The sequence below is a fragment of the Polypterus senegalus genome, chromosome 8 (genome assembly GCF_016835505.1).
Source record: "Polypterus senegalus isolate Bchr_013 chromosome 8, ASM1683550v1, whole genome shotgun sequence".
NCBI classification, from domain to species: Eukaryota; Metazoa; Chordata; class Cladistia; order Polypteriformes; family Polypteridae; genus Polypterus; species Polypterus senegalus.
In genome coordinates this window covers 127,270,995-127,283,621 of record NC_053161.1, presented here as the reverse complement: position 1 = coordinate 127,283,621, position 12,627 = coordinate 127,270,995, and the positions used below count along the sequence as shown (strand labels likewise).

At 40.0% G+C, this 12,627-nt stretch overlaps 1 protein-coding gene across 2 annotated transcripts in view; it reads right to left on the bottom strand.

Moving 5' to 3' along the window:
- Window positions 1-12,627, bottom strand: part of mettl25 (methyltransferase like 25) — a 142,157-nt gene that overhangs the window by 70,094 nt on the left and 59,436 nt on the right. For both annotated transcript variants that reach the window (XR_005634717.1, XM_039761766.1), the window contains exons 6-7: window positions 7,601-7,695; window positions 7,268-7,297 (exon numbers count right to left, since the gene is read on the bottom strand). Coding sequence is in view for 1 of the 2 variants with exons in the window: in XM_039761766.1 (XP_039617700.1) it covers window positions 7,268-7,297; window positions 7,601-7,695 (125 nt within the window). In the remaining variant the exon portion in view is untranslated. The remainder of the gene's footprint in view (window positions 1-7,267; window positions 7,298-7,600; window positions 7,696-12,627) is intronic.

Below are 12,627 nucleotides of genomic sequence, written 5' to 3'. Positions count from 1 at the left end.
CTAAACGAAACTATTAAAGTAGCTGGAAAGACTAACTGAAATAAAATAATTTACGAAACATAGTTTTAGTTTTCGTTTTTGAATTAATTTTCTTGCTGTTAGTTTTTAACCCTTATAACTTTTAACTCTAAAACTGAAAGTCATCCCTCACAAGCCGCGCACACATATTCATCCAGTGAACCTATGCTGGTGAAGGAGGCTGGTTGTTCACACAGCATTTGCAGTGACAGAGCGAACTGAATGCGCGTGTAAAGTCTGTACAAAAGAGATTTATGCACCTCCTTTCTTTGCACTTGTTGTATAACAATACTGTATGTAATTCAAACACCTGAAATCGGAATGTACTGCTCAACAAAAACTTTACCACATGGACTGAAAAATCACTAGTGAGTAACGTTTTAGTTTATTTCTCAGGTGCCTGCATTTTGTTGACAGTAATTTACCTGCCACTTTGCACTCAAAGTATACAAAGTATAGAGAAAGTATACTAATCATGAAAAAAAATTCGACCTCGACATTTTGATGAATCTTGACATTTTAGAACTCCCCGAGTCCGAAAATACCATTATTTGGAATTATGTCTCTTAGTGTGTGTGTGTGTGTGTGTGTATATATAAACACGATATCTCAAAAATGCAACTAGATCGATGGATGAAATTTGGCTTGTGGTTGTTACACCAAAATTGTAGATCTGTATTAACTTTTTTGGCCAAATCCATTAACTGGAAGTAGTACTTTACCTGAACACATACTCAATTTTCTTTTATTCATGCAGCTTCTTTTATTCAAGTTTACTTTTATAATAATTGTTCAATATATTATTAATTTTATTTGATTTTTTGTTGATGGTTTTTTAATGTACATAATATAATCCTCGTCTTGTGGTTTACTCCTCAAATATCCTTCCCCATATCTGAGTACATGAGAAAGTCTAGGGGAGACCATTCCTGATTTTTGAAAATAAAATGGCACTGATCGAGAGACTGACAATGTCAACATACAAGATCAGCATATTGTTGCTGACCAATCACTTTTGTTTTCAAAACATCGTTTAACAACGTAGCGATACAAACCTTGTAAAAAGTTGGCATCGTCTCTACTGAACTACAGGTAGGTAGGCGAAGAGTGTCTACCAAGTGATGAAAAGCTAAACATACTAATGTGTTTTTATATTTATTCTATATTTATTCATTTATCTTTCTTAGTTCATATTCACAACTCAAAATACCTGATATTGTGAAAATAATCCAGTAGCAGAATTATATTTTAAAATATGTGTCCCTATTTTTTCAATGTTTCTCTCTTTCTCAAATCAGATGAAATATCCTATTCTTTTTGTTCTTAACATCAGCCATATCATACATATTGCATACCAGGGATTTTTCCTGCCTTGCATCCAAACCTGCTTGGGTAGGCTCCAAGTTCCTGTGATCCTTCTCTGGATAAACAGGTTTAGATAATGTATACAGTAATCCCTCCTCGATCACGGGGGTTGCGTTCCAGAACCCCCCGCGATAGATGAAAATCCGCAAAGTAGAAACCATATGTTTGTGTAGTTATTTTAATATATTTAAAGCCCTTATAAACTCTCCCACACTGTTAACATTATTAGAGCCCTCTAGACATGAAATAACGCCCTTTAGTCAAAAGTTTAAACTGTGCTCCATGATAAGACAGAGATGACAGTTCTTTCTCACAATTAAAAGAATGCAAATAGATCATCTTCTCTTCAGGAGCAGAGAATTTCAGAGAGAGAGAGAGAGAGAGAGCGCTCGCAAAAGAAAAGCAAACAATCAAAAAATCAATACGTGTGCTTTTAAGTTTGCCGCAGCATTTTTTTAGAGGAGCTTCAGTATCTTCTAAGCAAACAGCCTCTGTGCAAACAGCCCCTCTGCTCACATCTCCTCCGTCAGGCGCAGAGAACGTCAGAGTCAGAGAGAGAGAGAGCGAGATTAAAGCAAACCATCAAAAAATCAATAAGTGTGCTTTTGGAAGCACCGCGATAAAGCGACATTTCTTAGAGGTGCCCCTCCGTCAGGCGCAGAGAATGTCAGATAGGGTGAGATAGAGGCAGAGACAAGCAAACAATCAAGCTCCGCACGGGATGCATATCTTATAGCATTGAGGAGTTTTAGTTAATATGTAATACATGCTCTGATTGGGTAGCTTCTAAGCCATCCGCCAATAGCGTCCCTTGTATGAAATCAACAGGGCAAACAAACTGAGGAAGCGTGTAGCATAAATTAAAAGACCCATTGTCCGCAGAAATCCGTGAACCAGCGAAAATCCGTGATATATATTTAGATGTGCTTACATTTAAAATCCGCAATAGAGTGAAGCCGCGAAAGTCGAAGCGCGATATAGCGAGGGATTACTGTATATTGTTCTTAATCTCAGATGCTGTCCAGTCATTTTGTGCCCCACCATACACCTGTCACCTACTCTTGCTCTGCTCATTATGAGTTTACTGTTCTTATGGTGGGCTTTTCAAGTTTCAGGATATGTGGTGTGCTGTACACATTTAGAGTAAAAATCCCTCACACCTTAAAATTCACCTAAAGTTTATTACAAATTGGCCCATTTTGGGCAATAAAAGGAAAAGAAAAAAGTGCCAACAGTCAGCGCAGGTTTGTTCAGCACAAATGACACTGAAAATATATTAAAAATTATAAAATTGTGTAAAATTGTTTATATTCAGTACCTGGTTTTGATTATGCTTGTTTTATCAGACAAAAACAAAACCAAATAGTAAACTGTGTCATGTAGCGTAGTAAGCTTCCACTAACTTTAGACTCATATTATATGCAAACCTGTTTAGTGTACAGTTCTGTCTTACTGTGACACAAAAACTAAACTCCATACTACTATTACTAAAACTAATATATATAAAAATAAAGTAGAAATGTCTTTGTAAAATTAAAAACTAAGCTAAAACTAAAAATACACGATGAAGGAAAATTAAAACTAAACTGAATTTCCAAGTAAGGTCAGAAAAAATATAGAAATAAAAACTAATATAAAAAGGCAAAACTATAATAACCTTGGTCCTCACAGTATGAAGTTTAAATGGTTTTATTTGATTTGGATTACTCTTTATTATCACAGTAATTTAATCAAAATGTAATCACAAAAAAACTCTACTAGAGAATCTTAAATATTTAAGGAAAAAATGAAAAATGTTACATTAAATTTATATAATAAAATTACACTTAGACAGATCTATATTTTCACTTTTACAAAAAAAATCAACTTAGGTGAATTCAAATGCTACAGTTAAACAGGCTCACCTTGTTAATTAAGTATTATCTCTATTTCAAAAACATTTACAATACTGTTATTTAAATCAAAATTGACCCCTCTCCCACAAGCTCTGCATGAATGTGTGTGGTACAGATCTGTATAGTATTGAACAGTAAAGTATAATACTGTGAAATGTCAGATGTGTACAGTATTGTACAACATAGTATAATACATCAAGATGTCAGTGAACATGTTTAAGAAGTCATTTATATCAGTTTTTGAAAAATTAAAAAATATTTAAACAAAAATATTTCATTTATTTTAATAGTACTTACATTATTACTGTTATCAGTTTAGCTCACTGTATGCAGCATGTTTAGTCATGACTCACAAAGAATTTATCAGCTACGTGAGGAAGAAGGAGATTTTGCAAGAGGCAACATAAAGAGGAGCACTGTTGTCCAGGGCTTTATGCCCCTGGTAGGGTCACCTAAGGCAAACTGGTCCTAGGTTAGGGATGAGACAATTAGCGGTTCCACCAAACCTCCTATGAAGAACAAAAACCTTGGACGACGTTTTCCCTCACCCAGACGTGGGTCACCGGGGCCCCCCTCTGGAGCCAGGTCTGGAGTTGGGGCTCGATGGCAAGCGCCTGGTGGCCGGGCCTGCACCCATGGGGCTCGGCTGGGCACAGCCTGAAGAGGCAACGTGGGTTGCCCTTCCCATGGGCTCAACACCTGTAGGAGGGGCCAAGGAGATCGGGTGCAGTGTGAGTTGGGTGGTGGCTGAAGGCAGGGACCTTGGCAGACCGATCCTCGGCTACAGAAGCTGGCTCTTGGGATGTGGAATGTTACCTCTCTAAAGGGGAAGGAGCCTGAGCTAGTGCGCGAGGTTGAGAGGTTCCGGCTAGATATAGTCGGGCTCACCTCGAAGCACAGCTTGGACTCTGGAACCAATCTCCTTGAGAGGGGCTGGACTCTCTACCACTATGGAGTTGCCCCCGGTGAGAGGCACAGAGCAGGTGTGGGCATACTTATTGCCCCCTGACTTGGAGCCTGTTTATTGGGGTTTGCCCCGGTGGACGAGAGAGTGGCCTCCCTCCGCCTTTGGATGGGGGGACGGGTCCTAACTGTTGCTTGTGCGTATGTGCCGAACAGCAGTTTGGAGTACCCACCCTTTTTGGAGTCTCTGGAGGGGGTGCTAGAGGGCACACCTTCTGGGGACTCCCTTGTACTGCTGGGAGACTTCAATGCTCACGTGGGCAATGACAGTGAAACCTGGAAGGGCGTGATTGGGAGGAATGGCTCCCCCAATCTGAACCCGAGCGGTGTTTTGTTATTGGACTTCTGTGCTCGTCACGGATTGTCCATAACGAACACCATGTTCAAGCATAGGGGTGTTCATATGTGCACTTGGCACCAGGACACCCTAGGCCTCAGTTCGATGATCGACTTTGTGGTCATGTCATCGGACTTGAGGCCACATGTCTTGGACACTTGGGTGAAGAGAGGGGCGGAGCTGTCAACTGATCACCACCTGGTGGTGAGTAGGCTTCGATGGTGGGGGAGGATGCCGGTCAGGCCTGGTAGGCCCAAACATGTTGCGAGGGTCTGTTGGGAACATCTGGCAGAGTCCCCTGTCAGAAGTAGCTTCAACTCCCACCTCCGGCAGAACTTCGACCATGTCCCGAGGGAGGTGGGGGACATCGAGTCCGAATGGGCCATGTTCTGTGCCTCTATTGTTGAGGCAGCTAACCGGAGTTGTGGCCATAAGGTGGTTAGTGCCTGTCATGGCAGCAATCCCTAAACCCGTTGGTGGACACCGGCGGTGAGGGATGCCGTCAAGCTGAAGAAGGAGACCTACCGGACCCTTTTCTACTATGGGACTAAAGAGGCAGCTAATATGTACCAGCAGACCAAGCAGAATGTGGCTTCGGTGGTTGCTGAGGCAAAAACTCGGGTGTGGGAGTAGTTTGAGGAGGCCATGGAGAATGACTTTCGAATGGCTTCGAGGAGATCCTGGTCCACTGTCCGGCGTCTCAGGAGGGGGAAGCAGTGCAGTGTCAACACTGTATATGGTGGGGATGGTGCGCTGCTGACCTCGACTCAGGATGTTGTGGGTCGGTGGGTGGAGTACTTCGAAGACCTCCTCAATTCCACTACTATGCTTTCCAATGAGGAAGCAGAGCCTGGGGACTCGGAGGTGGGCTCCCCCATCTCTGGGACTGAGGTCACCGAGGTGGTCAAAAAACTCCTTGGTGGTAGGGACCCAAGGGAGGATGAGATACGCCCGGAGTTCCTCAAGGCTCTGGATGTTAGAGGACCGTCTTGGTTGACACGTCTCTGCAATATCGCATGGACATCAGGGACAATGGCTCTGGATTGGCAGAAGGGGGACCGGAATGTGTGTTCCAACTACAGAGGGATCACACTCCTCAGCCTCCCTGGAAAAGTCTGGGTTCTGGAGAAGAGGGTCCGTCGGATAGTCGAACCTTGGATCCAGGAGGAACAGTGTGGTTTTCTTCCAGGTTGTGGAACAGTGGACCAGCTCTACACCCTTAGCAGGGTCCTGGAGTGTGCTTGGGATTTTGCCCAACCAGTCTACATGTGTTTTCTGGACTTGGAAAAGGCATTCGACCATGTCCCTCGTGGAATCCTGTGGGGGGTGCTCTGGGAGTATGGGGTACCGGACTCCCTGATAAGGGTTGTTCGATCCCTGTACAACCGGTGTCAGAGCTTGGTCCGCATTGCCAGTAGTAAGTCAAACCCATTTCCAGTGAGAGTTGGGAATGCCCTTTGTCACCGATTCTGTTCATAACTTTTATGGACAGAATTTCTAGGCGCAGCCAGGTTGTTGAGGGGGTCCGGTTTGGTGGACTCAGGATTGGGTCACTGCTTTTTGCAGATGATGTTATCCTGTTTGCTTTATCAGGCCGTAATCTTCAGCTCTCTCTGAATCGGTTTTCAGCTGAGTGTGAAGCGGCTGGGATGGGAATCAGCACCTCCAAATCCAAGACCATGGTCCTCAGCCGGAAAAGGGTGGAGTGCCCTCTCAGGGTTGGGAGCGAGATCCTGCCCCAAGTGGAGGAGTTCAAGTATCTCAGGGTCTTGTTCACGAGTGAGGGAAGAATAGAGCACGAGATTGACAGGCGGATCAGTGCAGCACCCGCAGTGATACAGGCTCTGTATCTGTCTGTCGTGGTGAAAAAGGAGCTGAACCGTAAGGCAAAGCTCTCAATTTACTAGTCGATTTACGTTCCTACCCTCACATATGGTCAGGAGCTATGGGTAGTGACCGAAAGAACAAGATCACGAATGCAAGTGGCTGAAATGAGTTTCCTCTGCAGGGTGTCTGGGCTTTCTATTAAAGATAGGGTGAGATGCTCAGTCATCCGGGAGGGGCTCAGAGTAGAGCCACTGCTCCTCCGAATCGACAGGAATCAGATGAGGTGGCTCGGACATCTGATCAGGATGCCTCCTGGACGCCTCGCTGGCAAGGTGTTCCGGGCACGTCCAACCGGGAGAAGGCCCCGGGAAAGACCCAGGACACGCTGGAGGGACTATGTCTCCCAGCTGGCCTGGGAATGCCTCGGGATTCACCCGGAAGAGCTAGAAGAAGTGGCCGGGGAGAGGGAAGTCTGGGCATCCCTGCTCAAGCTGCTGCCCCCGTGACCCGACCTCGGATAAGCGGAAGAGGATGGATGGATGGATGGATGGCAACATAAAGAGGGAAAATTACTTTAGCAGCTGATCAGTACAAGGCAAGACTAAAGGCTAAAGAAGACGCAGATGGAGCAACCACATGAGAACTGTACTTCACTGTTGCATAACTGGAAAAAGGGGTAATGCCCAGTTCTCACAGTACTAAATTAAAAAATAATCTGGATACTTTTATGATTACCCTAATCCCATATTACTTAAAACTGTGCTGTGTTTGCTCCAAAATGTTCATACAGCGGTCAAACCTGCTTAAATGTTCTGCACAAGATATGTCCTAATAAAATATCTTAAAATAAGCAATTACTTACCCCCTTTCCAACAGTGACTCTTTCTAAGGCCTTAAAGAGAAAGCATGGATGCATTAAGTTATATATTCTTAGCTTCAGATTTTAAATCTACTTTTTTAAATTAAATAATATTAAACCTACGTTTTTAAATTAAATAATAACACATTATTTTATTATAAAATTAAATAATTATTAACCTAAAAAATATTTAACCATATTTTTTCATAAATCAGATTAGCTATTTAATACAGTGGATATTACACATTTAAATATTAGTTTACAAAAACCAGCATGCCTTAACAGAAAATCGAAATCAGCTTTGGAGAATAAATAAATAAAATTAAGGCCTTGTACCAAACAAGCTGACATTCGAGCATTTCGACCACATGTCCAACCTTGTTGTTTCATGTAATCGCTCATTGGGAATCCCCAAATTCCATTTGTGCCATCTGTGATTAAAAGAAAAATCAAGAAATCCTCAATTTACTATCATTTACTAGGCGTAGGAGAGGTAAAGCAGCAAAATGGCATTTCTAATGCCATAATACATTGTTTTAATGTAAATACAGAAGCTAAGAAACACCAGATATATGATTTCTCAATGAAAACTGTAAATATAGTAGAAATAAATAACACAAGAGTTCATAAGACCAAAAACCAAGACCAGTACATACTGAAAAAAATGCTACAGTTGATATGCACAAATTCATCATATATAGTGCATTAATTATTTTTCTAATATTCATTAATGAAGTCATTCATCACATGCAAAAAATGTTTTAATGTGACACAGCCCTGGCTAAACAAATTTGCACTTTTTATACACCCTGGAAGAATTTTGGTCTCGCACAGAGGAGTTATGATTAGACTTGTGTTCCATAGATAATAAAAATATAAACACTATTATTTTAGGGGAAAATGACAAAAGACGCCCCACTAATTGGCTTTATTTATAGTTATAAAATCTACAACAACGTTCATAACAATCTGATGGATGCTACCTGAAGCCTACTAGAGGAGCTGTATTGGAAAAAAAAAGTTTAAAAACAAGTCCAAATTGCAGAAAAGCAGTAAACAATTTTTTGAATTAGTTACACCAAGTTTTCAGCAAATATTAAGGATATCTCTGTAAGTAGTAATAATACAAGCAAATTAAACATGTGTTTTTAAAAATGAACAGCAAAATTTATTAGAGGTGCCTGCCCTGCACCCAGTACTGCTGGGATATGCTCCAGTCCCTGGAATGCTGAATTGGAATGAGAGGGTTTGAGAATATTATACTATATCAAAAGAAATGTGAAAATTAATAAAAAGTGTAAACCTAGCTTTGAATGTGAAAAACGATGCCAACATAAACTGGCCCAGCCTGACACAGGAATAGGTTCAATTTAGTTTTGCATTTATTCTAGTCCCTAAACAGAAAACTGAGAAATGCACTGTATTCTCTCTCAAAGACATAAAATTGTAATTAGCTTGGCACTTCTAAAAAAATAAAACCCTTCAGCTGTCTGGACTTGAAGAAGCAGGCCTAATATCCTAGAATCATTTTCTTTACTAAGAATGTATTGTTAATAGTATACTCATTTCAGTCATTTTTGTTTATTGAAGGTAGTGCTGGGCGGTATACTGGTTCATACCGAAAACCGTTTTTTTTTTTTTATGATATGGATTTTTCTTATACCACAACACCGGTTTAAATTGCCTAAACGATGTTCTGAACCTGGCGCAGCGGGAAAATGTTCAAGTGGGGGCCTTTTTCACTGCTACACCGCTAAACACAGATCTGTTGCACTAGGGCTCTTTTTCACTGCTACACCACCAAATAGTGGGTGGTAGCTTTGGTATGCTACGCTGTGAAAATGGACAGAGAGCATTCCGAAACTGAACTAAAAGTAAAGTTGAACATGATGAACAGAAGAACTTTGCCTGGAGATAACTTTAGTTTTAAAAGGTCAGATGTGTAAATACTGTTTCTATACTACTGGATAATACTGCAAGCCAAGTTGTAATTGTTTTCAATACAGTGTAATGTACCTGGGTACTGTGTAATAGTGTGATGACATGTTGACTTTATTCTCGTAATTTGTCGTTAAAGTAGACCATCGTAAAATGAATATTTATTTTACTAGATTTTCTCAAACCCCGTCATAAGTTATATAGCACATTAAATGCTTTGTGTTAAGTGATTCTTAAACTGACTTCTTCTTGCACTAAGAGGAGGCGCCGGCAGTGATCGCCACACAGAATAATTTCACTTCTTGATCTTCCTGCTCTCTGAACATTTAGAATGCTAAGATAAATACTTAATATAATTTTCATGGTAAAATGCATTAGAGCATGCATTAATCATATGGGGGCACGGCGGTGTGCCTGCCTTGCATTTGCATGTTTTTCTGGTGGGTTTACTCGGCGTGCTTCAGTTTCCTTTCAAAGTCATATAGGATGTGGGGTTTTGTTGTGCTATATTGACCCTGCTAGTGTTATGTTTTGCTTGTATTCATCCTGCGATGTGTTGGCGACTCGTTCAGAGATGGGCGCAACTCTGAATGGATGGCATAATTAAACATGTATAACAAAGATATTTTTAAAGTTCTGAACACTCCGTGGGCTAAGTTTTAATTTCACAAAGACGTTTATCGTGTGGTGATTGGTTATGTGGTGAAAGAAAAAGGAAGGAAGGAAAAAGGAACTGGGGTTTTGGTACGTCAGATAGAGACAGCATGCATGCAATAAAGATAGCCCGCTCAGAAAGAACATGCATTGAATTCTGTGTTTGTGTCTCCGACCAGCAGATCAGAAACCCAACTTTTGCACAATATTTAAGTTAAACCTGTGCGATAAGTATTCATACATCCAGTTTTTTGGAGCCTTGTCACACCTGCCATAAAGTTCTCTACACTGAACATACACCTGGGGACCCCTTACTGCGAGGGAGCAGCACTACCGCCTCACTACCGTGCATGTGTAATACCTGCTTTAATGCATTTCATCATGAAATGATATCAAGTATTTATCTTAGCATTCTAAATTTTCAGAAAGCAGGAATATCATGAAGTGAATGGATTCTGTATGGTGATTGCTGTGTTCTCTTAGTGCGGAGGAAGTCGGTTTAAGAAGCGTAGTGATTAACCACTGGGTCAGGGAATGTAACACAAAGCATTTAATTTGCTGCATTAATTTATGACGGGGTAAATTAAGTAATTGATTAAACATTGATTTTAGGAAGAAGTTTAGTTTACGACATTCTACTTTAATTATGAAGTAAACTATGAGAATAAAGTGGAAATGTCGACTTTACTCTCAACATAAATGTCGAGAATAAAGTGGAAATGTTGACTTTGTTTTCGACATATACAGTAGTTTGTTTTTTTCTTCCCAGTATAGCTTAACTTGAAGCAAGGTCCATATTAATGCAGTTTGCCTAAATGATGGCTCAGTTGGTAAAGATATCATCACCAAGTTGCACTTGTTTTATTTTATTTTACTTTAGTGAATACTGTGTAATGCACCTGGGCTTGAAGTCTTGAAGTAATAGTGCAACTATCAGTAATAATACTATTATTTATTTTATTGTTATTATTTATTAGTTTAAATATTATGCAGTTTAATGATGATAAAGTTGTTTAAAGTCACTTTAACATGTTAGTGGACAGAGATTGTTAACATTAACAGAAAGTGTAGTTGGTTTGCAAAAAATATTTACTATTTATTCCTTTTCTAAGACATATTCAGTGCAATACAATTTTTGACAAGCACTTCTGAATATTTTACTAAGTCTAAATGCCTCTTTATATGGTTGAAAACATGTCAAAATTATAGTTTGTTTTTGCAAAATTTGTTCAATAAAAAGGTTCTATATTTTGACTGCATCCGTCATGCAATGTGATACCTTCTCCATTAGTGCCACCCCCTTGAAAACTATCACTTAATGGGGCAATGCAAAACTGTATTAATACTTGTGTGCATATTAAAATGTTTTTTTTTTGTACAATGTACAATACTCTTGAGAGTGGAATAGGTTATTCTTAGCCAGTAATTGCAGTGGAAAATGTGGTTAACATCCACTCATGCATGGGGAAAAAATACCGTTGAATACCGTGAAACCGGGATAATTTAGAAATATACCGTGATATAGAATTTTGGTCATACCGCCCACCCCTAATTGAAGAACAGTTTTCTCAGATCTTAACTTTGATCTGTGATGGAAAAAAGCCATGTCAAAAACTTTGAAAAGGGATAGTAAATTTGATTTCACTTTGTCTTTAAAGAAAAAAGACAAGTGTTCTAGACATAAATACATAAATACCTTGGATGTGGATGCTGGCCTTGGGTTGGCTCATAGAGCCAGGAGGTAATGTAGCAAACAGGTTGCCTCTAACCACCTAGTGGGCACAGTGTGGAGGAGCCAGGCTGTACACGTGAGTAGACCAAGGGACAAAGAAGCTTGGAGTGCGTGTTGCAACTGAAGACCTAAGCAATAAGAGGCAAGTGGACACTGAAGCAGTCAACAGTCCTTTTAAGGACCTCTCAGAGGATCTGCAGAGAAAAATTACAGAAAATTCCCATATCCAGTTGTGCAAAGCTTGTTGTGTCATACCCAGTTGATTTTTTTAGTACATTTTCAAGAACTCTAAGATTTCATTTTTGCTTTGTCACTCTGGAGTGTTGCTTGACATGCCGGGGAAAATTAATTTAAATGGTTTCAGAACAAGGCTGCAATGTAGCAAAATGTGCAGCAAGTGAAGTTTCGGAATACTTTTTCAATCCACTGTATATACACACACACACACAAAGTGTTTGGTATGTTAGAATATTTCTTCTCATAATTGGACTGTTTGGTATAATCTGTGGGTATAAAATGTCCCTGAATCTACTGATGTAAATGCCAATGGTCCTCTACCATTAGCCAGAAGGAAGGCGTGAGAAAAGCAACAGTACAGAATGGCTGTTTTAATTATATTGTATGCTTCTCTAAAGCAGCAAGTATTCTACTGTATATATCCTAAACAAAAGGCAGCTGGGTGCCGGTAATATTCTGTGCCATCTTTACCATCTGTTCTAGTGTTCATCATACTAGGATGAGTAGTAATGTGTCATAGGTCCTTAGTTCTGAAACATTATCTTCATTGGTTACATACATTAGGAAATATATAGGCAAATTCTGTGTAATTTTACATTTGAAAACACGCTAATCATTTCAGAAAGCAGGGATGTTAAACAGTGATTAATCAAACCAAAAATGGCCTCTTCCCTGGAAAAAAATGGAAGCTTTTAAAAGTTTGTTAATAATTTTCAAACTTCTGCATGACATTATCATTTCACACCTGGTCCTATTTATTTTACTAACATTAAAGCACTGCTATTGAAAGTATAAAATAACT